Raw genomic sequence first — 26,718 nt, forward strand, 5'->3', positions numbered from 1 at the left:
AATTGAGAAGAAATTTTATTTCTTAAAAATAATTCCAGAAAATATGAAGTTCAGAAACAAAAGATTATTTGGATCTTTTGTTATTTTAACAAAGTATTCAACTCCTTGGTTAATAGAAGTTGCTTTTTTTTTTTTTTTAAAGATTTTATTTATTTATTTGACAGAGAGATCACGAGTAGACGGAGAGGCAGGCAGAGAGAGAGAGAGAGGGAAGCAGGCTTCTCGCTGAGCAGAGAGCCCGATGTGGGACTCGATCCCAGGACCCTGAGATCATGACCTGAGCCGAAGGCAGCGGCTCAACCCACTGAGCCGAAGTTGCTTTAAAATCATCAGCTGTTACAATTTTAAATGCTCTTCAAAGCCTAGCAATTACAATAAAAGCTTCAAAGTATCAGTCAGATCTTAACAGCAGAGAACAAACTGCGGGTTGCTGGAGGGGAGGTGGGATTGGGGGATAGGCTAGATAGGTGATGGGTGTTAAGAAGGGCGCTTGTGCCCTCTCTAATTGCATGGAGCACTGGGTGTGGTGCAAAAACAATGAATACTGTTACGCTGAAAAGAAATAAAAATTTTTTTTAAAAAAGGGCACTTGTGATGAGCACTGGGTGTTGTATGTAAGTGATGAATCACTAAATTGTACATTTGAAGCTAATACTACACTATGTATTAACTATCTAGAATTTAAATAAAAACTTGAAACATTAAAAAAAAAAAGAAGTCAGAGAGTTGAACACTTAGTAGGTAATCTGAGGCAGTTATTCAAAGAACCTCCCTTAAATGAAGTTCCTTTGAAGCTAGTATTCCCTGTTTGTTTTCAATGTGTCATTTTTTAGCATGTGGTTTTTAGACATGTTCCCAATATGTCATTCTGAGGGGTGGATGGGATGACATGGGTGAACACAGCCAGAACCACAAAGACTTTATTTTATAATTCAAAGTCTGGAGTTTTGCCTGATTTTTTTAAATGATCATATTATTTCAGGTGGAACCACTCCTGCACAATGGGAAGATATTACAGGAACTACGCCCTTAACATTTGTCAATGAATGTGTTTCCTTTACAACCAATGTGTCTGCCAGGTATGGTTATGCAGCCCAGAAAAGCCTGATATGTCTTTTGTTTTGTTTCTTATGTTCTTTGAAACTCTTTTTGGTCTGCTTTTTAACATTGTCTGCATTTACTTTCATATTTTAAACTGGACCCTCCAGCAAATGAAATGGTGATGAGACAATAAAGGACAACCAGTCAGATTAAAATCTAAGAAAAAGAAAGGATTGTGACCCTGACTCTGGCTTTAGCAGCCACCACTGATTTTTCCAGTCCCAAAGGTCTTAGGAAAGATAAATTTCCTGCTGTCAAAAAATAGCCTGAACTACTTTTTCCAACAGAATACTAAAAACACAAAGCCCACCAGGGCTTGCTCGAATGGTTTAAAGGTTTCAGTGACTTTTACGCATTCAAACACATGTACATATTACCCATGTATTACCCAATTACATATCACACATCTTTTAAAAGCTGAAGCTACCTAGTTTTATGTCATGTACACACTAATTCAGTTGGTAACTATCGGTTCCCATTTGCATTGGGATTCATGGATAGCTAAGCATTTTCCCATTTAATTTGATTACTGCAACAACTGTGTGACTTAAAAGAACAGAAGGTATTGTGGCCATTCTACAGATGAGAAAATTAAAGTCGAGAGTAGTTAAAACTTAAATTTCTATTCAAGGATATAAGAAAAAAATAGAAATTCATGAACATCTCAGTAACGGCACGTGGCATACCTGGGTGTGGTGACACGTTTTTGTTGTTTCAGCCTCTCAGGCTCAGCTATTGAGTCCTGGGCTCCGTGTGCCAGTGTGATCTGCCACTCAGGCTTCTACACTCTAATGCAAGACAATGGCAAGTTTTGAATGACCGGTACCCCAGAGGTACTAAAGAATTCAGTGGAGGGTATTTGCATTGGAATAGAAGAAGTGACTCATGAGACATGTAGGAACCTTATGGGCAGAATGAAAGTGGAAGAGAGAGTAACATGAGCCAAGATGCCGAGATAGAATGCAGAAAGAAAGGGGAGAGCAACAGTGATCCATTTAGTCTGTAGTTCAGAAGTAATGCAGGATTGTGCATTGTTTATGGGAGGCCTCGTGGGATAGCCCAAGAAGTCAGTATTGTGAGGGTACTTAGTGCCAATGAATTATACACTTACAATGATTAAAATGATGAACTTTGTATATATTTTATCAAAAGTCAATTAAAAAAGAGAGATGGATCAAGAATTTGAAGAAAAGAGTTGGTAAAACGGTAAGGAAATCTCAGGAATGTTGAAAGATTATGGGAAATGAGTCAAGAGAGGGAGGGTGATCATTGGTGGGGAAAAGTTTCAGAGCAAGAGGATGTGAACCAACCTTTGAAAGTGTGTATACATACCAAACTGAAGAAATGTCCACTGTGGCCTCTGCTTTCTCAGTGAAGTTACCTTTCATAGGGCCTCAGGTGAGGCAAGAGCTCAAGGAGTGTCCTAAAGGTTTAGCAAAGTTACTAAACAGAATAAAATAATATCTGAAGAAAAAGTTGCCAAGCAAGTCATAGACTTAGCTGAGGCTAGAACTCATAAATTGGTCACAAAACAGATGATTTCTTCTAGGAATTATGTTCAGCAATGTTTAGAAGTTCTGGAGCAAAAGCAATTTTTTAAAAAATGGGATTATTTCACCTTGACAACTGGAGAGGTTGTTGGAAAAGAATGAAGAAAAGCTGGGTAGATTTTACTGGAAAGGGTTTCAGGAAATGAAATAAAGAATAGGAGAGGGAATCAAAATAGAAACTCTCAATTCAGTGAGATCCTTGTCATGTCTGACACTGAGCTTACATGCTAGAAGATTCTAAAGCTCTGAGGTATAGTTGAGAAGATTCAATACTCAGATGATCCTCCAAGGAAGAAAATTATAAATACAGCATTTGTTAGTTGATCTTAAACATCTAATCTTTCTCTTTTCCCCACCCTCCCTTCTTCCTTACTATCTATCCTTCTACTTTTCCTTCTTTCACTTTGTCTTTCCTTTAATTTCTCTCCTCTCCCTCTCTCCCTTCTTTTTCCAAAAAACATTTAATGACTATTTTGATCATAATGAGAGGACTGTTGTTTTCTTATTCAATTGGTGTACTTTAAATTTCAGATAACTGACCTTATTCTTTTTTTTTTTTTTTTTTTTTTTTCGTATGGTAACTGACCTTATTCCATTTTGTAGGTTCTGGCTGATAGATTGTCGACAAATCCAGGAATCTGTTACCTTTGCATCACAAGTGTATAGGGAAATTATCTGTGTACCGTATATGGCCAAATTTGTCGTGTTTGCCAAATCACATGACCCCATTGAAGCCAGGTTGAGATGTTTCTGCATGACTGATGATAAAGTGGATAAGACCCTAGAACAACAAGAAAACTTTGCTGAGGTGGCCAGAAGCAGGGATGTAGAGGTACTATATTTACAAAAATAATTTATGTTAACCTGTTGTTTATACCCTTACTAATAGATTATATTTAATATAGTATTTAATAAATAGAGCCATAAGGAAAAAAAGACCAGTCCACACTTTGATCAGTTAGTAGGTCAAGGTCCAAAATCTGCCATTTTTAGCCAGTTTGGATATAGGGATATACAGTGTATGTGAGGAGGTAAAGGGATTCTCATAAAATTATCTTGGGACAAATTACAAGTTACTGGTAAAGTATGTAATTTACTATAATAGTTTAGGTATCTTTATCTTTCCTTGTTGCTTTTATTATTTTTAATACTTAAGAAAACAGTCAGGAAGCATATCCTTTGTATAAATGTGAATGTATCAAATCCAGGGCTTTCTATATTACTTATTTGTATTTCAGAATTTTCTTTCTGTGGGCCTTTGGATATTGAGGTCAAGTAACCGAACTCATTACAGTGTCAAAAACTACCCAATCAGAAATTTAAATTTAGGACTCAAAGAGATACCAGTTTGGGGGGGATGGGGTAGGTAACATGAAACAGTGTTAGAAATGAAAACATTAACATTAAATGCCACCATGCATTTGAAGATTCCTGTACCAGTAAGAAGAGAGAGTATTAGCACGTGCTTTGTCACAGATAAGACAAAATGCCAGTCAGCAATTTAAAGATGTATATTTTAAGAATTTTGATGTATCAAGTAATACCACCACTTTTTAATGTAAATGACAAGTAATAATTATAGCTCTTATGTCCTGTGTTACTTTTGTCTGTTTTCACCAGGTACTAGAAGGAAAACCCATCTATGTTGATTGTTTTGGCAACCTGGTACCATTAACCAAGAGTGGCCAACATCATATCTTCAGTTTTTTTGCCTTCAAAGAAAACCGACTTCCTCTCTTTGTCAAGGTAGTATATACATGGCCTTTTCTAATGCATTTTACTTAAGATCAAGTGAGGATTCAATTTCCTTTAGAAGGAGATAATATTTGCTTTTCAGTCATTGAAGTAATTTTTTAAAACCATATCTGTAAAATTTTAAAGTCCTATAGAGCCAACCATTTTTATTTTTGAAGTTCAAATTCAACCTTAATTTTTACTTATAGATGGTGTTCAAGGCTGAGAATTAAGACAAATAGCCAATTCATTGATTAGAAAAACTGGCTACATTTTTTCCAAATTTTACAGGAAGTCTCTCTTTCCTTTTTTGCTATCATCTCTTTTAAATATTTATTCTTAAATTTTAAAAACGTATGAATTTCATGCGGAGACCAAAAGAGTCCCTAAGTGACAATACTTTGTAATAAAAGCTCTGAAGGAACCCAGGATCTCACTTGATCTAGTAACAGGTTATCCGAGATAGAGCTGTGAACTGGATATATTTTCATAAATTCATCCAACAAACATTTATGGAGACGCTTCAGTACACCGTGAATTTGTTTTCTCTGTTTAAGAATATTAATCCAAGTTAGGAGTTTGGCAGTGATATATACATATTTCATTCCAGAGTCCAGCTATAAAAAGGGACAAAAATGTGTGATGGTAAAATGCAAAGGAAGTAATAATACCGTGCTCTATTTCTCCAGCTCTTCATTTTTTTCCCTTGCTTCTCACAGTTTATTTCACTGATCTGAAAGTCCTAATGCTCAACTCTCACAAGATGGAGGCTGGTTTCCAACAGTATTTTACTGCAAAGACTCCAGACTACAAATTCCCAGTTTGTTAGCAATGACTCATTTTAATCCCTTATGATTTTCCAAGGATATGTCAGTAAATCTCTTTAAAATTGTTAGTCTATGAAGCTTTCCCAAGATCTCTATTGAGTCCTTTGTTGTGCCATTTCTGGTTTGATTGTTTTACATGATTAAAGATGGGTTCTTAGAAATCACCGCATTAAACTATAACTGCTGAGGGGTAAAGGATCCATTTAACTCTAATGGCTGTATTATTAAGCTAATACTTGATATTGTTGATATGCAAAAGTCATTCTATAAACAACCAAATACAGAAATGAGCAAAGGACTTAGACATTTCTCCAAAGAAGGCAAACAGATGACCAATAAGCATATGAAAAGATGCTCAAGGAAATTTAAGTTTAAGGAAATTCAGATTCAAATCACAAATGAGATACTTTGTACCCATTAGGATGGCAGTTGTTAAAAAATAAATATATAAATGAAATAAAATGAAATGGCGAATACATGTTGACAAGGATGTGGAGAAATTGGGACCCTAATCATGGCTGGTAGGAATACAAAATGATGCAGCCACTGTGGAAAACAGTATGATGATTCCTCAAAAATTTAAACCTAGGTTAGATTATGATCCAGCAGTTCCACTTCTAGGTAGATACCCAAAGGAACTGAAAGCAGGGACTCGAACAGTTACTTGGCATCCCAGTGTTCATAAGAGCATTATTCACAGTAGCCAAAAGGTGGAAACATCATAAATATCCATTGACAGGTGAATGGTTAAAATATGGTCTGTACGTCCAATGGACTATTATTGAGCCTTAACAAAGAACGACATTTTGATACATGATGTAACAGGGATGAGCCTTGAGGATATATGCTAAGTGAAATTAACAAACACAAAAGACAAATATTCTGTTTCCATTATATGGTGCCTAGAGAGGTCAAAAGCCTAGAGTCAGAAAATTGAAGGGTGGTTGCCAGGGGTTGAGGGAAGGGAGGAATGGAAAGTTCTTGTTTAATGGAAACAGAGTTTCAGTTTGTGAAGATGAAGAAGTTCCGAAGATGAATGGCAGTGATGGTTGTACGACAGTGTGAATGTATTTATTGCTACTGCACTGTGCATGTAAAAATGGTGGAAATGATCAGTTTTATGTTAATGTCTGTTTTAACACAATTCTTTTAAAGAATGAAATTCTGATATATGTTGCAACAGGTTAAAGCTTGAAAATCTCATGCTAAGTAAAATAACCCAGACTGAAAAGGAAGAAACATTGTATAACTAACTCTATCCATTCAGGGTACCTGGAAGAGGCAGATTTAGAGACAGAAAGTAGAATAGAGGTGACTCAGGGTGGCAGAAGAGAAGTATGGGGAGCTATCATTTAATGGGTACAGAGTTTGTGTTTGAGATGATGACAAATTCTGCATAGTAAAGATTTGATGATTGCACAAGTTTGTAAATGTGCTTAATGCCCCTAAATTGAACACTTAAAAATGCTAAGTGTAAAAATGGAAATGATAAATTTTATGGTCTATGTATTTTACCACAGTTTTTAAAAAGCTGAATGATTTTTTAAAAAAATCATTCTAAATGAATATAGAAATAGAGAAAGGAACACCTCTAAATCTTTGGCATTATCAAATGAATTTATTTTTTCCTCATTGAGTATCATCTAATTAAAATAAATAGCATATATCATATGTGGGTGAAGTACACATGCCTTTCTTGTTCAAGGTACGCGACACGACTCAGGAACCTTGCGGGCGACTATCATTTATGAAAGAGCCAAAATCCACAAGAGGCCTGGTGCATCAGGCTATTTGCAACTTAAACATCACCCTGCCAATTTATACAAAGGTACTGTCAAATCTGTTGTAGTGCAATTCAGTCTCTATAGGATTTAATTTTCAAATCCTTTAAAATAAGTCAAACAAAAGCACTGAATGCAAGCACGTGGAGCAATCATTTTTGATTCCCTGTCAAATTTTTGATTTTCCATTTAAGTAAGGAAAAAAAGTAGCTCTCCTTTATTTTGCATTAAATTTGCTCTGATGGAAATTTTTTTATAAATACATATTGGCTAGGAAAGAGAAAATATGAATTTAAGATTTGGAACTAATTTTTAAAAATAAATTGGCTTTGTCTTCATTGTTTTTATGTGCCCTTCTGGGATGATACTAGTCCATTTAGCCCTAGCAATGTATTATGAGTCCATTAGCTTCTGTTCACTGCCAATTCACAGGTAGATTATATATTATTAAATTTAGAGCAACCTCATGAGTTTTTAATCTTATTGCTAAAATAAATACTTGTTCATCTTGTAATCCATAATATTTGGGGGTATCAAACTAATTTTTCAACTATTTTTAACATGATTAATGTACAAAATGTTCCTATGTTACAAGAGATAGATTTGAAACATTGTTGAAAAGGAACAATTCATCAATTCCTGACCCAAATTCTCCTTAACAGATATTACTTTCTATTCAGACTGCTCACCATTACAGAATTCCTAGCTTACTCTGATGAAGTTGAAGACAACAACTGAACGAATTAAATGTTGGGGATAACTTAATTTTTATTACTTAAAAAAATTTTAACAAACATCTTTTCAATGGGAAACTCCATTCTCCCCCCCCCCCCCGCCGCCATGGTGATCTATAGGGGGCTGTAGTGGTTGTCAGTGTGTGTACTAGAGGTTGGGGAGGGGGAGAAGTAATGGCAGGTAAGAGGAGGAGATGTAGAAATATATTTAAATTTATAATATTTATATATTTAAATATATTTAAAACCCTAAATCTTGACTCCACAAAACAAAACATGTTCGACACTTCTTTTTACCCACCATGGTCTATTTTTCTTGACCAATTATTCTTGTAAATAGAGATCAGACACACAGAGAAAACCTCATAGCATCATGGTTTAACATTGCAGATTCTCATTGTATGATAAAAATGAAATATTATCTGTAGATGTAAACATATGTGTTACTCCAGTAATTGGAATACAGCAATAGGCATATCCACCCAAATGAACATAATCTCATTTCACTCCAGTGATGGAAAATGTACTTTGGGGTTTGTAGATTTGTGAGTCACCAAAGAGGAAGGCCCGATAAGAAGCACAACAAAATACATACTGTGGGCAGCCCACCTGAGTGACATATACAGATGAATGAGCTTTGTCTCTGGTCTCAGTGAACTTTCAGTGTTCTATAAAAGCATTGACTTTATTATTACACTGTATTTCTAAGTTGAAATATATCATTAATGCCATGATGGTCCAGGACAGCTTTCCAGTTCGTAACTCAAAACGAAAAGGAAAACAATGTCAAACATTGTATGTACTTCAGATAAACTTTAGAATTGAGTAGTTCTTTATTATAATAGAACTCCTAAATATTGCCTGTGTATTTGAAATATTTTCACCATATGCTTATTTGTGGCCTTTAACGTTTTCAGCCAGTATCTGTAATGACTGGGATATACCATCACCATTTCTCCAGACATACGCATCAAATCCATTAGCTAGCAAGCTTTAAGGCTCTAGTAACCTAGTATTTGAAATAAGCGTATTTGTAATTTTAGTTATTTTGCCTAATAAATTAGTGTACTTATGATTTTGGTTTTTTTGCTTCTTGAATCTACAGACTTCCATATTTAAATCAATCCTTTTAAATTTGTGTGCCTGTCTTCTATAAACTGTCAAAAGAAAAAACAAGAGTATGCTGACTATATGCTTGCCTGTTGATGTTTGTTGGCAGTGTATTTAATCTTCTCTTCTAAATACTCTCTACTCTTCCTGCTCTCTTTTTTCCATCTTGCATGGCATCTTGGGGCCACAAGGAATCAGAGTCAGATCAAGAACAGGAAGAAGAGGTAATTGTATGACATTGTCACTTGTTGATGGCTGTATTTGCTATAACCGCTAATAAGAGCACGTAGTTAACCTGTGTTCTTAGAAGGGTTATACAGTTTTAGTAACTGAAGGGTCACAGTTTTAGTTAACCTCTTTGAGCCTTTGTTTTCTCATCTCATGGACTGAATTCAAGGAATAGTAAAGCTTTCCCTGTAAATTGTGACCCTGTCTCTGTGCAGTAATTTATGTTTCTCTACTGACTCCTGAAGGCCAAGCTATTATTTTAGTTCTCAGAGGTTGGTTTGGCGATACCCGGAGGTCAAAAAAAATTTTTTTCCCCTAATATTACTAAGACATTATTTGTTTTTTGCCTCCCATGTCTCCACAAGCTATAGAGTTTTCCAGAGGCTATATTGCATATCATGACATGATCACTCTGACTCTGGAGTGGGTCCTTGTGTGCACTTGGGTTCTAGCATTTTCTCAGTTTTAATGTATAAAACGGAAATTTACTTGTATATATGAAACATAAAAGTTCTTCAAGGTCCTTAGTAATTTTTAGGAGTGTAAAGCAGTCTTAAGACTAAAACGTCTGAGAACCACTGAGACTAAAAACTTTGAGTGTGCAGTTCAACCATTAGACTGTAATATTATAATGTAGAACTCTACTAATAATGAGCACTTCTTAGAAGGTAGACTCTTTATTAAGTGCTCCATGTACCTCATTAACTCTGATCCTCACAATTGCCCTGTAAGTTCTGTGCTGTCTTATAATAGATGAAGAAAGTGAGTCTTCAAGAGGTTGCCTTGAAGAAAGAACCATTTGAATAAGACCTCTTTAATAGTTCAGGCACATTTGTGTTTGTTTCCCTTATAAAGATTTGAATGCCCAAACATCATCATAGAAATGATAGGAAATTCAGTCTACTTTCCTATTTACATATGGGTTCCTGTTTCTAAGATAGACAAATGCAATTGTTATTAGTTGCATGTAAAGATTTTCAAATGTACTTGTATTCTATTTTTAGTGTTATTCTGATGGATTTGGAACACAAAAACATATAACGAAAAATATAATAAGTACCCTCGTACCCACCAGCTTAAAATGTAAGGCCTTTTTAGTGCAGAGAATTGCCCTGAATTTACTTTTGACTCCTGCCCTGGCAGCGGAGCAGGACAAGAGAGGAGATGATAGCCTCATTGTCCTGCTGTATATAACTATATGTGCAGTAATTGTGACAGGACAGATGTCATTCTTTCCCTCGATTGTCCAGCCACTCTTTGTCTCACATAGTTTCCTTCCTGCACTTGGTGACCCCCTTACCAAACCTGTTCAAAATGGTACCTACACACCTTAGAAAAGCAGTGCAATTATAAAACCATTTTTTGCTATATTTAAGTGAGTTTCTTGCATTAGGTTTATGATTGTTCTATTGAGTACTTTTCAGGAGTTGTGCAGGACAATAGATCCAGTTGGTATTCTTTTCAGGATTTGGAATCTTGGCTTGTAATTAATGACAATGAAACTCCTACAGAATGTATTACCCTGGCATGCTGTTCGTTCTTTCTTTTTCTCAACTAAATTGACACTGTTTAACCGCCCCCCACCCCCTCACTCTTTTCCTGGCCTTTTCCCTCATACACATGTATTTCTAACATTAAACGCACCCTCGATCCTATCTTGCTGGAAATAACATTAAAAAATGCTTTCCACCTATAAAGTCTAGAAAGGAGATTTGTTTTTTCAAAGTTAGGATGAGAATCAAGGACACTCTCAGGAAGAACTGTAGCAAATTACTTTGACCTCCTCTAGCTTCTGTCATCTCCCCATGGGTGTGGTCACGAATAGGAGCTTATTTGCACATCAGGGGGAAACCAGGTGCAGTTTGTAACCATTCAATTTATGTATGTTTTCTTTCAGATCGATATGACATCAGAAAAAAGTAAGATTTTAAATAAAATTGAGTTTGTTTGAAAGCTGGCTACACTAAAGAGAAGCATGAATTAAAATGCAGCTAGATGCCATTACTAACCACTATAATAATTATATTTTTATATTGTCCTTATTAATCATTAATGTATATTTAGAGAAGCAGCTTGGCCAGTTAAATTACAAAAATATCTAATTTGTGAGCTAATTAGCAGTAAAATGCAATGATTATTCATCTAAGCATTCACTTTCTTTTGATACCCGTTACCCCTGCTATTGCTGTTACGCTTGTTTAGAAACCCACCCTACCGTTTTTGTCCTTTTGTTAGCATAACATTGTCATCTCATTTTTTTTTTTAAGCACTGACATGACAGTATCACTTTTTATATTAAGCAACACTGACTTGGGGAGAGCTCTCATTATTTTTGTAGGCTACACCTGTGAAAGTGATACTGTCTCAATAGTTCTCAGCTAAAGCTCAGCCTCCCCCACCCCACCACCTCGCACCTCTTACTGTGGTGAAGTGTAATGGACTTCTTTAGGGCTGAGGTCTAACAGACTTCATGAAACTTTCTGGAAAACAAAAACAAAAACAAAAAAAACCAAGAATGCAAAAATCAAAACCTCTTGGATGAAATTACTAATCACAACACTGTACCATTATAGGGCTAATTTTAAATAATGATGCAAATCCCAAACATAATTTAGTACAGAGAGAACTGGTTTTTACAAACCTTAAGGGAGCGATATTAGAACTCATTTTGGGGGTTTGTAATAATTAATTAACATTTTAGTTTTGGGACCTACTTCTGGTGACTGGTTTCTTGTGTGGAAAAAGTTAAAATTTTCAGGTTTCTTTCTTGCTTCTATGCCCCCAAAGAGTTTAGGGGAAAAAAATACTAATTTTTATTTTTTTATTCACTTAAAAGTTCATTTTGATTCACTGAATTTCAGGTTGCTATTCCCAAAAGGAGAAAACTTAGAAGCACATTTAATATGGTCACCTGGCCCTATGCAATGATCTGGGGCTTTTTTTGTTTGTTCGTTTTGAAGACCTAGTACAATGTAAGTTATTAGGATGCTTTTTTTTTTTTTTTTTTAGATTTATTTATTTAAGAGAGAGCAGGAGCAGGGGGTGAAGGACAGAGGGAAAAGCGGACTCTCTGCTTAGCAGGGAGCCCAAGGCAGGGCTCGATCCCAGGACTCCAGGATCATTACCTGAAGCAGAATGGACTGAGGCACTCAGGCACCCCCAGAATGCTTTTAATTGAGAGTTTCTTTGCTCTTATGTTAAATCGTCATTCAGGACTAGATTATCTGAGGTTCTGGATGTTTTCATTTGGCTTGTACTTGAACAAATTTGCATTAATATAAATTATTTTAATATATATATGCATAGTCACAGAGTATATCTCCTCAACAAGTACCGATTCTCTCAAGAGAAGACTCTTATTTGTTAAAAAAGTGACATTATTGTTGCTTTAATTAATTCCTTTTTAAAGAAAAGATATTTTATTATCCCATTTTCTTCTTCAGGACTACTATGTCTATTTAAATGGCCCTTTCCTTTGTCTCTTGAACACTAGCTAGTAGAAATTCAAGTTTAATACATCCTTCTGGCTCAGTTACTTAAAAAAGAAAAGGGGAAAAGCTACTATATTGCTATAATGCCACAGATTCTCCTAAATGACTCCTAAGTGTTGTGAATATTTTTTAAAGTTTAAACTTAGATGCATTTTTTTAGTTTAAAGATAATCCTTAAATAATCTTCATCTAGGTATAAAATAATCTATAAAGAAGGGCTCTAGTGAAGGAACTCTTTCCTAAGTCTTTTCAAGAGCAAATCCTAAAAGAGTTTGACCAACTTCTCCTTTTTGCTTTGAATGGGTGCAGGTCCCTACTACCTGTCCTTCAAATATACTACTGCATTCAGCACTGAGGTACAGACTTGTAGGGAAAGGAATACGCTTCACCACAGTAATGTTTCCATATTGTTCTAATTTCTTAACCATCCTCCTGCCCGCGCATTTCAGCAAAGCCACCGCTCCCACCAGTTTCCTTCCACCTTTGCTTTGCATGGAAATAACTTGGCTTACATAAACTGTGCGTGTGTCCCGTGTGACTGTCTCTGATTTGGATTGCCACGCATCACATTTTAACTTTGGACTCACTTATAAGTTTAATCACAGTTGTTGTTTTGTTGTTTTCTTCTTTCCTTTCCTTTATTTCCCTCCTTGGTCTGTCCTTTATGTGTCTAAACCAGGAGGTTGCTCCAAGGAAAGGACCATGCCTCTTAGCACAAGACCATTCGTTTCATTGTTAGGTGTGAATTTTCCTTAGATGAAATGCCGGTTTGCAGCTGATTCAGACATCTTTTATATAGTCATTATATTGGCAGAACAAAACACTGAATTCTGGATTTTCATATGATTAAAAAACATATATACATCATTAGGAGGCAATCTGAGTTTGCTACTACTGGCTTTCTCCTAGAGGAAATCAACTTTCTGCAATTTCTAATGCTTTTTTTCCTTTTTTTTTCCCCATGTTTATATTTTTTTCAACATTGATCTGTAACATCTGAACAATCTTGAGATATTTCTGTGTAATTTCACTGCGTTTGTTCTTTGTTTCAATCTGTGATGGTGTGTGTCTGTCTGTCGTGGCTGTTTGTTATAGCTTTGTTGTATGTGTGGATGTGCTATGAGTGAGAAAATTAAGCAAGTTATTTCCTGCTCATTTTTCCTTTTCAGTTTTTTTTTTTTTTTTTTAATTTTTCCGTTAGCCTTGCTTTGCTTTTGTATCCTGAGACCTTGTGGATCCACCATTCCCGGCCCATTCTGTTGTCCCTCCCACCACAACAGGAAAAGACACTGTGTCGTTTCAGTCCTGATTACATTTGCCAATATATTTTTTTGATTTCCATTTTACTTTCAATGTTCTTCATTCACATCAAAGATGATGAGACAGAATCTACAGAAACATCTGTCCTGAAAAGTCACCTGGTTAATGAAGTTCCTGTCCTAGCCAGTCCGGACTTGCTCTCTGAAGTTTCTGAGATGAAACAAGATTTGATCAAAATGACCGCCATCTTGACCACAGATGTATCTGATAGGGCAGGTTCTATCAAAGTGAAGGAGCTGGTGAAGGCTGCTGAGGAAGAGCCAGGAGAGCCTTTTGAAATTGTTGAAAGAGTTAAAGAGGACTTAGAGAAAGTGAATGAAATCCTGAGAAGTGGAACCTGCGCGAGAGATGAAGGCAGTGTGCCGAGGTCTCAGTCGGAGAGAGAATTAGAGGAAGAGGAGTGGGTGATTGTCAGTGATGAGGAAATAGAGGAGGCTAAGCAAAAAGCACCTTTAGAAATCACCGAATACCCATGCGTAGAAGTTAGAATAGATAAAGAGCGCAACATCAAAGTAGAGAAAGACTCAACCGGGCTAGTGAACTACCTTACTGAGGATCTAAATTCCTATGTGTCTCCTCATGAAAAGCCACCGCAGACACTCCAAGGGATAGCAGGGGAGAAACGTGACGCTCTGGCTACTGGCAGGAGCTCTGAAAATGAAGGGAAAGATGCACCCCCACATGAGACGCAGAGTGCCCAGAAACAGCACAAACCAAGCCTGGGAATAAAGAAGCCAGTGAGAAGGAAATTAAAAGAAAAACAAAAACAAAAAGAGGAAAGTGTACAAGGTAGTGCAGAAAAAGGTGAACTTAAAAAATGTAGTTCAGAAGAGTCATTAGATGATGATGCAGGTTTAGCCCCCGAACCCCTCCCCACTGTTAAGGCCACTTCACCTTTGATAGAAGAGACTCCCATTGGTTCCATAAAGGACAAAGTAAAGGCCCTTCAGAAACGAGTGGAAGATGAACAAAAAGGTCGAAGCAAGTTGCCTGTCAGAGTCAAAGGCAAAGAGGATGTGCCAAAAAAGATAACCCACAGGACACATCCAGCTGCATCACCCTCTCTGAAGTCAGAGAGGCACACACCGGCATCACCCTCCTCTAAAACAGAGAGACACTCTTCTCTTTCCTCCTCTACAAAAACTGAGAAGCACCCTCCTGTATCACCATCAAGTAAAGCTGAGAAACACTCACCTGTGTCACCCTCTGCAAAAACTGAAAGGCACTCCCCTGTGTCATCAAATAAAACCGAGAAGCACTTGCCTGTGTCACCCTCGACAAAAACTGAAAGGCACTCCCCTGTGTCATCTACAAAAACAGAAAGACACCCACCTGTTTCACCTTCAGGTAAAATGGACAAACGCCCACCTGTTTCGCCCTCTGGGAGAATGGAGAAACATGCACCAGTATCACCTGGGAGAACAGAAAAACGCTTGCCTGTGTCAACAGCTGGACGAATGGAAAAGCATCCACCTGTATCAGCCTCCGGGAAAACTGAGAAACACTTGTCCGTGTCGCCTTCTGGGAAAACAGAAAAGCAACCACCTGTCTCCCCCACCTCAAAAACAGAACGAATCGAGGAGACAATGTCTGTTCGGGAGTTGATGAAAGCTTTCCAGTCAGGTCAGGACCCCTCTAAACACAAGACTGGACTGTTTGAGCACAAATCAGCAAAGCAAAAGCAGCCACAAGAGAAAGGCAAAGCTCGGGTAGAAAAAGAAAAGGGGCAGATGCTAAACCACAGAGAAACACAGAAAACAGAGAGTCAGACAATCAAACGAGGCCAGAGATTTGTGGTAACAGGAGTTTCCGAATCCAAGAGAGCAGTCCGTGCTTCCTCCATAGGGTTTAAGAGAGAAGATCTAGTTGTAGAGAAGGAGAAAGCCCTTAGCCACAAAACACCTGAACCTGTTCAGTCAGCACCAGAAGAAGAAAGCCATAAAGAGAGTAACGTTCCCAAAGAAAAGGTGACTGATGAACAGGGAGACATGGACCTCCAGATCAGCCCAGATAGGAAAACTTCCACTGACTTTTCTGACGTCATTAAGCAAGAATTGGAAGACAATGACAAATACCAACAATTCCGAAGGACTGAGGAGACAGAAGAAGCACAGCTTCACTTAGATCAGGTACTCACTAGTCCTTTCAACACGACATTTCCACTAGATTACATGAAAGATGAATTTCTTCCAGCTCTGTCTTTACAAAGTGGTGCTTTGGATGGCAGTTCTGAGAGCCTCAAGCCTGAAGGGGTGGCAGGTTCTCCATGTGGCAGCCTGATGGAAGGGACCCCTCAGATTAGTTCAGAAGAAAGCTATAAGCACGAGGGCCTCGCGGAGACCCCTGAGACAAGCCCAGAAAGCCTTTCTTTCTCACCAAAGAAAAGTGAGGAGCAGATTGGGGAAAGAAGCGAAACAACCAAGTCAGAAACACCAACAGCAGCTCATTCGGAAAAAGACCATCCCTCAATCAAAGACGTCACTGATGGTTCTGAAGAACAAGGTGCCGTGGTCACTGAAGGCACAGAGCCCTCAGCTGAGTGTTCACTGAAGGAGGCCACCCCAGACCCTTCCAAAGACACATGTCCCAGACAAGAAGATGATTCCCTTGGCAGCTGTAGTGTGTTACTAGCAAAAGAAATACCCAAAGGAGTGACTGAGGAAGCATCCTCTGATGAGGGTCAACTTATGAATGTTGGTTCTGCCCAGAAGACGCACACTGATTCTGAAGCTCAGAAATCTACAACCACTGAGCCCTCAGATGAGACAAAGGCCTCTCCACTGCCTGATGCTTTTGTAAACACAGGCACAGGAACTGAATCAAAGCCCCAGGGAGTTGCCAGAAGTCCCCAAGGGTTAGAACTTGCACTCCCCAGCCGAGACAGTGAGGTCCTCAGCCCTGGTGCCGATGAATCATTTGCAGTGAGCCATAGAGACTCCTTGGAAGCCAGCCCTGTGCTGGAGGATAACTCCTCACACAAAACTCCGGATTCTCTGGAGCCAAGTCCTCTGAAAGAATCCCCTTGCCGCGACTCTCTAGAAAGCAGCCCGGTAGAACCAAAGACGAAGGCTGGAGTTCTCCCAAGTCACTTCCCTCTTCCTGCAGCCGTAGCCAAAACAGAACTCTTTACGGAGGTGGCCTCTGTGCGGTCCCGGCTGCTCCGAGACCCAGATGGCAGTGCCGAGGATGACAGTCTTGAGCAGACGTCACTGGTAGAGAGCTCTGGGAAGAGCCCCCTCTCTCCAGACACCCCTAGCTCGGAAGAAATTAGCTATGAGGTCACACCCAAAGCCACAGATGTAAGCACACCCAAGCCAGCCGTAATTCATGAATGTGCAGAGGAGGATGACTTGGAAAATGGGGACAAAAAGAGATTCACACCTGAAGAGGAAATGTTTAAAATGGTAACCAAAATCAAAACGTTTGACGAACTTGAACAAGAAGCAAAGCAGAAAAGGGACTACAAGAAAGAACCCAAGCAAGAAGAATCTTCTTCATCCTCTGACCCAGATGCTGACTGTTCAGCAGATGTGGATGAACCAAAACATATGGAGACTGTAGAGGATGAAAGCAATGTCCCTGTGGTGGTAACATCAGAGAGCAGAAAGGCTTCTTCTTCCTCTGAGAGTGAACCTGAGTTGGCACAGCTGAAAAACGATGGTGACACAGGCCTCTTACCAGAGCCAGTTATTCGAGTACAGCCTCCTTCTCCACTTCCATCCAGTGTAGACTCCAATTCCAGTCCTGAAGAAGTACAGTTTCAACCCATTGTTTCTAAACAATACACTTTCAAAATGAATGAGGATACTCAGGAAGAGTGTGGTAAATCAGAAGAAGAAAAAGACTGTGAATCCCATGTACCTGAAGAGAGTCATAGTATTTCTACTAATGGCCCAGATAGGTCTTATGATGATCTAAACAGAGATGCTGATCAACCAGAAGTCTGTGAGGGCCATGGGTGTGAGACCAGGAGTCCTAGCAGCTCAGTCACTCCCGTATCTTCAGGTCTCTACAGCTCCCCTAGGGAGGATATCAATGAGAAGCTAGCTATCCTTGAGGAATCAATACCTCTGCAAGACACTGATGAAAAAGACACAGAAGGAGAAGAGCCTGATGCTTCTCCAGTGGCATCTCTACAAGTAGATTGCCCCAGTGAAAGCTCTTCGTCTTTGTCCTCCTCCTTGCCTCACTGTCCAGCATCTGAAGGACAAGAATTAGATGAAGACATATCTTTTCTATCTCCTGCTACAAAAATGGAGGACATCAAAACTGACCAAGCTTTTGAGAGCTTACCGAAGGACTTTTCCATGCAAGACTCATCAATTACTACTCAAACAGATATATTGTCCATGGATGTCCCAGTGTCTGACCGTGCTGAGCCTGATGAAATCTATGATCCTCAAATAATAAGCCCTTATGAAAATGTTCCTTCCCAATCTTTTTTCTCCAGTGAAGAAAGCAAAACTCAAACAGATGCGGGACACGCAAGTTTTAAGTCTTCGGAAGTGCATTCTGTTACCATCACATCCTCTGTTGAAGACACGGTAGTAATAAGCTCCTCCAGTACAACTGTTTCAATCCAAGAATCTAATTTTGAGCACCAAAACATGGAAGAAGAATCCAAACAAGAAAGCACCTTGTGGGAACAGCGATCAGATCAAGCCCCTTCATCTTTAGAGCCTTCTGTACCAAATACATCAGCAGTTGTTAGTGACCAAATCAGCAAAGTCATCATCACAAAAACAGACGTGGATTCTGATTCCTGGAGTGAAATCCGTGAGGATGATGAAGCCTTTGAGGCTCGAGTGAAAGAGGAAGAACAAAAGATATTTGGTTTGATGGTAGACAGACAATCACAGGGTACCACCCCTGACACCACTCCTGCAAGGACCCCAACTGAAGAGGGGACGCCGACCAGTGAGCAAAACCCATTTCTCTTTCAGGAAGGAAAATTGTTTGAGATGACCCGAAGTGGCGCCATTGACATGACCAAAAGGTCCTATGCCGATGAAAGTTTTCACTTTTTCCAAATTGGGCAAGAATCCAGGGAAGAGACTCTCTCTGAAGACATGAAGGAAGGGAGTCCTGAGGCTGAGCTCCCACAACGGGAGACATCAGCTGAGTCACTAGCTCTCTCAGAATCAAAAGAAACAATGAGTGATGAAGCAGACTTACTTCCAGATGACCTGAGTGAGGAAGTAGAGGAAAAGTCTGCTTCAGATGCTCAACTCAACACCCACATGGGGAATTCAACCTCCACTGAAACATCAACAGAAGAGGCTCCTTCTGAAGGCGCCAAGGACCTTCCCACCACACAAATGGATGACATGCCTCCTAAGTCTAGTGTGAAAAAGCCATCTTGCCCTGACTCCCCTGAACCAGTTGTACACGTTCAGTTAGATTTTTCCACAGTTACCAGGTCCGTGCATTCAGATCGGGATGATGATTCTCCTGATTCTTCCCCAGAGGAACAGAAATCGGTAATTGAAATCCCTACTGCACCCATGGAGAATGTGCCTTCTACTGAAAGCAAATCCAAAATTCCTGTAAGGACTACACCCACATCAACCCCAGCACCTCCATCTGTGGAGAATGAGAGTTCCCTTTCTGAAGATTTTTTACCCAGCCTGGATGAGGAAAGTAAAGAGGATGAAACAAAACCAAAGTCTAAAATCCCCATGAAAGCACCTGTCCAAAGAGTAGAGCAGCAGCTTTCACATCTAGATTCCTCTCTCCAGAAAACAGTGGCTCCTCAGGGTCAGGACATGACAAGCAGAACACCAGATAGTAGAAGCAAATCTGAATCTGATGCCAGTGCTTTGGACTCAGAGACCAAATGTCTAGTAAAAACTACAAGTTACACTGAGACAGAAACAGAGAACAGAGAAAGGGCAGAGGAGCTGGAGTTAGAATCAGAAGAGGGGGCCACCAGACCAAAGATATTTACATCCCGATTGCCAGTTAAGAGCAAAAGCAACACATCTTCCTGCAAGGGGGCTGTGAGCCCTACGAAAGAAAGTAAGGAGCATTTCTTTGACCTTTACAGGAACTCCATAGAATTCTTTGAGGAGATTAGTGATGAGGCTTCCAAGTTAGTGGATAGACTTACACAGTCAGAAAGGGAGCAAGAATTAGTTTCGGATGATGAAAGTAGTAGTGCCCTGGAAGTTTCAGTAATTGAAAATCTGCCACCTGTTGAGACCGAGCATTCAATTCCTGAGGACATCTTTGACACAAGGCCTATTTGGGATGAGTCCATTGAGACTCTGATTGAACGCATCCCTGATGAAAATGGCCATGACCATGCTGAAGGTATTTGCCAGCCACTGGGATTCCCTGTGCTACGCATGTCATAAATTTGATATAGTTTTTTTTTTTTTTTTTTGTATATCTTTTATTTGGTGATTTGTGTCTCATTTTCTTTAAGCTTTCTGTAGTGGTTACTGTGTTTGTGTAAGCCCTTTGTGTTTCGTGCTTTCTCTGTGTACTCTTGTCTATGAAAACAATCTCAAGATTGAGTAATGAGAATGCTTATGGAAAACATAAACATAATAAACAGGCAATGGTGATCTTGCCCTTCTCGAGCCGCTGCACGTCAGATCATGCAAGCTTTGAGTTTTGTTGTTCTGGAATCCCAGGCTTACCCTCAAATTAGGCACTTGTGCTTTTGCACATGAATATGTTGGGCTTTCTTTCATATGGTAAGGATTCATAGCTTTTTCTTCTTACCCTTAAGTATTTTAAAATAATTTGTACTCAACTTAATAAATTTGTAATCATTAGGAAGCCATTTGCCCAAGAAGATTTCACATTATCATGAAATCCCAATTGTTGTGGATCTGTTTTTGATTCAAAAGGTTGGATCTCAGATACCACTGGTAAACACTCAAAGCAAGCAAATATAAAGCAAAAAACAAAACTAAACTAAACAAAAAACCATGCTCTTTGTTTTAGTGTTCGGTGAATGGAGAATATATTCTGATTAGATGCAGCAGACAACAAAAACTCAAACTTTGCATGATGTAAGTGACTGTTAGAGGATGATGACCCTTTGAATTATAAAAAAGGAAACCATAGATGGCTTTGAGAAGTAGCCTCTGGTCTTCCAATATCTCTGCAATAAAGACTATTATTCTTAAATTTGTGTCACAGGAAAATGTCATGATACCTAAAATGCTGCCCATCAATTAATGGAGTTTAAAAACCAAGGGGAAAATGACAGCTTGTGGGAATAATATATAAGCTTACCTAGTAGTAAGCAGACAGAAATTTCACACAAAAGACATCTATACCTATTGATACAACAGACACAAGTATATACGCTTTTATCCTTCCTTCTTCCAGGGTCACCAGGACCAAGGAAAATTTCTCTGGCCAGAATGAAAAACAAAAAACAAAAAAACAAAAAAACAGGATGGCCTGATTAACTCATGATCTATGTCTCTTATAAATCTTGGATGTGATTTCTTTCAGACATAACCCAAAAGTGATCTATGCTGCCACAGGCAATAATAGGAGGTCCTAACCAGTTACTCTACTTCAGCATCCTATTTATGATTTTTCTAGTTTTTGATGAACAAGACGACTGTCTTCTGGTGGGCAGTATTCTCTCAGATAATTTAAAAAGAAAGTCCTAAGATTACTAGAAATCAACAACTTTTATAATATGTCCAGTGACTAGTCTTGATTAAAGAGATATGGAAGCAGTTGGTTTTCATGATTTATAATTAAATTGATTCCCCATTCCATTCCAGAAATCAGACAAACACACAATTTAAAATGATTTGAATTACAATAGCTAATTTGTGCTATTATCAAATATTTGGACAAGTGACTTCCTTTCTTTGGATGATCAGTACTGTGGTTGCTCTCCTGTCATAGACAACCTTTGGCCATTCTGTTTTTGACCTTCTGTAGATCAACAGGATGAGCAGGAACGGATCGAGGAAAGGCTGGCTTATATTGCTGATCATCTTGGCTTCAGCTGGACAGGTAAAATTAGTGTGACTTATTTTTTCAACAGATGTTGCTTCGCTTAAGAAACACAATTGCATCAGCCAAGTGTCATTAACAATGAAAAAGTATTTGTTTCCTTGGGTGAGACCACATGGAATAGTGAAAAGAATAATAAACTCTGAACTAGAAAATCTAGGCAGGCCTTCTGTTATCTCTGGAATTTAGAAAAATCGACCTTTAAATTGGGGGATTTTGAGAATATACCAAATGTTACTCTCCTCTACTGGGAGCCATGGATATCCAAATTTTGAGGGGATTACTGTGTTTCAGAGTCATTGTTAGATGCAGTTGTCACAAAATTTAGTTGGAGATTTAACCCAGGTCTCTTTATTTTAGATACCTTATATCAGATATCTTCATTGTGAACAGTACTAAAATTTGCTTTGGTTGCATGTTGAAATACATAGGAATAAGATGTTTCACTAATTTTCTGAGAAATAGGATATTTAAGTATAAAAATTACAATGTATGTAAAATTATTAAAAGAAAATGAATTGTAAAATCAATATGAATAGAAATCCCTAAGACCCTTAACAAAGATAATTAATAACAGGGCAGAGAGAATAGTCATTTCCTCACTTTTACACATTTAAGTACTTGTTAAATACTGATCACGTTTTTTTTAAATTGAGGGATTTAGGGGGAAGGAAGGACATCAAAATATCCTTGATTGACTAATTAAATAGGTGACATCCGGAATTATTTATTTTGTTTCTTAAGTATGTGTGTGTTTGTGCATAAAATGTAATATCTATGTACTTGTTGAAAATTCAAACCCCACAACCATACAGAATGGTAGAAAATTGAAAGTGTAAAGAAGTTTTTCATACCTGCCTCTGGTCTTCTAGCTTCATACCTCAAAAGTAACTGCTTGGGCTGCCTGGGTGGCTCAGTGGGTTAAGCCTCTGCCTTCAGCTCAGGTCATGATCTCAAGGTCCTGGGATTGTGTCCCACATCAGGCTCTCTGCTAGGTGGGGAGCCTGCTTCCTCCTCTCTCTCTCTACTTGTGATCTCTCTCTCTGTCAAATAAATAAAATCTTAAAAAAAAAAAAAAAAGTAACTGCTTCCACTTTCTTATGTATTCAGAAAAAAAATATGCAGTACCCACATCTAGGTGTAGTATTTTAAAATAAGCACAATTTTCCTCAATAATATTCCTTGTAAATATTCCATCAGCATAGAAATATCTATCTCATTCTCAGAAATGCTATTTAGTTTTACTGTGTGATAGTGTCATAATTTTATCAGTGGCCTTTATTGCTGGACATCTAGGTTGTTTCCTGTTAATGACAAATATCGTAGTGCATTGATGTATTTTCATGAGAATCTCTATAGGGCATGTTACTAGAAGTAGAATTGAATATCTGAATAAAGGGTATGTATGTTTTTAATTCTGAAAGATATTTGCTGATTGCCATCCAAAGAGTACTTATTTGCACACAGACACATACACACCATAGTGTATAAGTGTCCATCTACTATGTTAATGGTAGACTTTAAAGGAAAATTTTGTGGCTTTTTCCTTAGGTCAATTAATGCTTCCCAGAGCTTTTATTCAAGTGACATCAAATTAAAGAAAGTTTATCCAACCAATGTAATATAACCACAGCCAGTCTTTATCCAAATATTCAGAAATAGGATTTACAGTACTTAAAACATTATTTAATGATGATTAAAAGTGAGAAAGTCTGTTACTTCTGTTTTCAGTAATTTATTTTCCATTATCTTGGTTAAGAGTATAAGCCTGTATTAACGGTCCAGTCTGCATTTTGGAATTAAATGGGCCTGAATTAGGCACGTTTTATCATCCGTTGCCTCAAATGTAGTGTTTCCACTGTGAATGTGATCAACTCCATACCTAGTTGTTTTTTTTTTAAGATTTTTTATTTATTCATTTGACAGAGAGAGATCACAAGTAGGTAGAGAGACAGGCAGAGAGAGAGGAAGGGAAGCAGGCTCCCTGCTGAGCAGAAAGCCAGACGAATTCCATACCTAGTTTTAAGGAGAACCTCCACAGTTAGGGACAGAAAAACAAAGTCATCTTGAGAGTCACTTCTAATGCACAGGGGGAGAAAACGAACACTATTATGGCAATAGAAAGAACGCATCATTTACAAAATCACAGAGCCAGGTGTGGAGACGCTGAAGTTCTGGTATTTATGGAGTAATATTTTCTTTTCTAGAATTAGCAAGAGAACTGGATTTCACTGAGGAGCAGATTCATCAAATCCGAATTGAGAACCCTAACTCCCTGCAAGACCAGAGCCATGCACTATTGAAGTACTGGCTGGAAAGGGATGGGAGGCAGGCTACAGGTAGGTGGGGAGCTCTATGTGAAAAGCATTAGGCGAAAGGTTGAGCTCTAAGTCTTGCTCAGCAAGCCCTTTCATTTAAATTCAGTAAAACAATAAAATAACGAATGCCATCAATCTGAAATACTGCCGTAAGCAAATGAGAGCAAGCTATGACATTTCTAAAATACGCATCTTGTGTAACAGTTCTTACGCTATATTCCCATGAACTATGTCAATTTAGGGGAAACCCTGGCTGCTAATAGAAATGTTACTAAAGACCTAAAATTGTCTAAATATTGAGAGTGGACACTGTTCCTTTGTCATTGTTTTACTGGTAGTGCATTGCCTTCAGTTCCTACTTCCTTTACTCTTAAATAACTTAATTGAGGGAAAGATGTCACGTAGATATTCTTTATAATGATTTGCATATAATATTCTGACCACATCAAATCAAATGAGAAGTGATAAAGACAATTACTTCATCTCATTCTTCAGCTAATCTAAATTTGCTACTTCCTTTAACGTCTCTCTGAAGATCACCTAGAAAGCTCCCTTATTTATAGCCAGTCTACATTTGCCTTTCCCGCTCTTGCCATTCTCCTAGGTAGGATTGCCAGATTTGGCAAATGAAACTAGAGGACACCCAGTTACATTTCAGGGGGTCAACAAATAGTTTTTTAGTAGCGGTACCCTCCATGCAATATTTGGGATATATTTATACTTTATAATTATTTGTTTTATCTGAAATTCATATTTGACAGTGTGTCCCATATAATATCTGGCAATTCTATTTTAGAGCTTATGCCTAATGCTTTCCCACCTTTCTATGCATGTATCTTTTCTGTTTGCTTATTTTTTTATAAAGACCTTTAATTAAGCTTTGGTTGTTTCCTATACAAATATCAAAATCTTAGTAAGACAACTAAATGGAAGAGATCTTAAAAACAGTTCTTACCCCTCAAAAGTAATAAATGAGTTTTCTCTACTATCCCAGATACCAGTCTCATTGAATGCCTCACTAAGATCAACCGAATGGATATCGTTCATCTCATGGAGGCCAGCACAGAGCCTCTCCAGGAGCGCATCAGTCATAGCTATGCAGAAATCGAACAGACAATTGTACTGGATCATAGTGAAGGTCAGACAGTTTGTGGGTGTGGGTGGGTGTTGTATCTGTGGTTAATTTGGGCAACTGGACCACATCTTCCCTTTTTTTAGAGGGCGGTCTGTGGACTTTGGTGATCACACATTTTTCACATTTTATAGGTACCCATACTGCTCATTCTTTGTTATTTCACCATTGTCCTAATCAGTTGGGACTGCTATAACAAAATGCCATGAACTCGGTGGTCTAAGCGGGAGAAATTTATTTCTCACCATTCTAGAGAATGGAAGTCAGAGATCAGGATGACAGCATAGTCAGGTTCTGGTGAGGACTGTCCTTTGGGTCGCAGATGGCTGTCTTCTTGCTATGTCCACACATGGGGGAAAGAGACCTAGCTAGCTCTTTGGCCTCTTCTTATAAGGGCACTAAGCCTGTTCCTGAGGGCTCTACCCTCATGACCCAATTACAGGCCAAAGGCACCACCTCCAGATATTATCACATTGGGATTAGGGTTTCATCATATGAATTTTAAGGGGATACAATCACTCAGTTCATAACAACATGGATGACCTGTCCATTTCCATTTCCTTGATGGCTTCTGATACTTGTGTCTGTTACTCTACATTAGCTACCCATTTCGGTGCTCACAACCAAGACTATATCATCACCACTGACTTTACTACTCCAGTGTCCTAACTTGAAGCATTACATTTACGTCCCCTTTTGCTTCCACACCAACATTTCTTCAGACCCACTGGGACCTCCAGCCATTGGCTCTGCCATCTTGTCAGTACTCATTTATTCACATTCTCATTCTCATTTATTCACATGCTCGCTCACTCTCTTTCTTCTTCCCTCTCATCTCTATTTTATACCAAGAATTTTCCTCTCCTTTCCAGCTTCCAGCATTTCTCTTCTCCTTATTCAAAGCTGATGACCATGCTTTATATTTCTTAGAAAAAATGAGAATCATCTGAAGGAAATGTCCATTTCTTTCACAAATCTACCAACCTAAGTGCATCTCAATGCCTGTACTCTGCCTTCTCTCTGCTGTAAAACGTCTTTGCTTTGCTAAAACCATCATCTCTTCTTTTTTTCTGGATCCCATCCCTTTTTATCCAGTTAAGGACCTCACTGCTATAGTTGTCCTCTGTGACATTCTACAACTAGACCATGCTCAACAGCACTAAAACATGCCTTAATTGAGCCCATCTTCAAAGCAAAACAAAGCAACTCCTTTCACCCCATATTCCTCCCTGTTCTGTTTCTCCATTTATTTTATAGAAAATCTCTCCAAAACTAAAGTCCAAACTTCCTCTGCCTCATGTCTTCCAGTTCTCTTTAGAGCTGTCTCTAGAATCCATGCCAGTCAGTCTTTTGTCATAGCCACCCAACAGAAAACAGTCTCATAAAACTCACCAATTATT

General features: G+C 38.4%; 1 protein-coding gene across 18 annotated transcripts in view; it reads left to right on the plus strand.

Moving 5' to 3' along the window:
• The window catches only part of ANK2 (ankyrin 2), a 235,435-nt gene that overhangs the window by 193,582 nt on the left and 15,135 nt on the right, over nucleotides 1-26,718 (plus strand). For 11 of the 18 annotated variants that reach the window (XM_047718257.1, XM_047718256.1, XM_047718265.1 and 8 more), the window contains 9 exons: nucleotides 983-1,079; nucleotides 3,255-3,483; nucleotides 4,272-4,397; nucleotides 6,918-7,040; nucleotides 9,029-9,061; nucleotides 10,963-10,984; nucleotides 21,794-21,868; nucleotides 24,076-24,207; nucleotides 25,181-25,324. In XM_047718257.1, the coding sequence (XP_047574213.1) occupies nucleotides 983-1,079; nucleotides 3,255-3,483; nucleotides 4,272-4,397; nucleotides 6,918-7,040; nucleotides 9,029-9,061; nucleotides 10,963-10,984; nucleotides 21,794-21,868; nucleotides 24,076-24,207; nucleotides 25,181-25,324 (981 nt within the window). Of the gene's footprint in view, nucleotides 1-982; nucleotides 1,080-3,254; nucleotides 3,484-4,271; nucleotides 4,398-6,917; nucleotides 7,041-9,028; nucleotides 9,062-10,962; nucleotides 10,985-13,930; nucleotides 20,189-21,793; nucleotides 21,869-24,075; nucleotides 24,208-25,180; nucleotides 25,325-26,718 lie in introns of all 18 variants that reach the window. The other 7 variants (XM_047718258.1, XM_047718255.1, XM_047718263.1 and 4 more) reach the window with 3 other exon arrangements.

This window comes from Lutra lutra, chromosome 2 (assembly GCF_902655055.1).
Source record: "Lutra lutra chromosome 2, mLutLut1.2, whole genome shotgun sequence".
NCBI classification, from domain to species: Eukaryota; Metazoa; Chordata; class Mammalia; order Carnivora; family Mustelidae; genus Lutra; species Lutra lutra.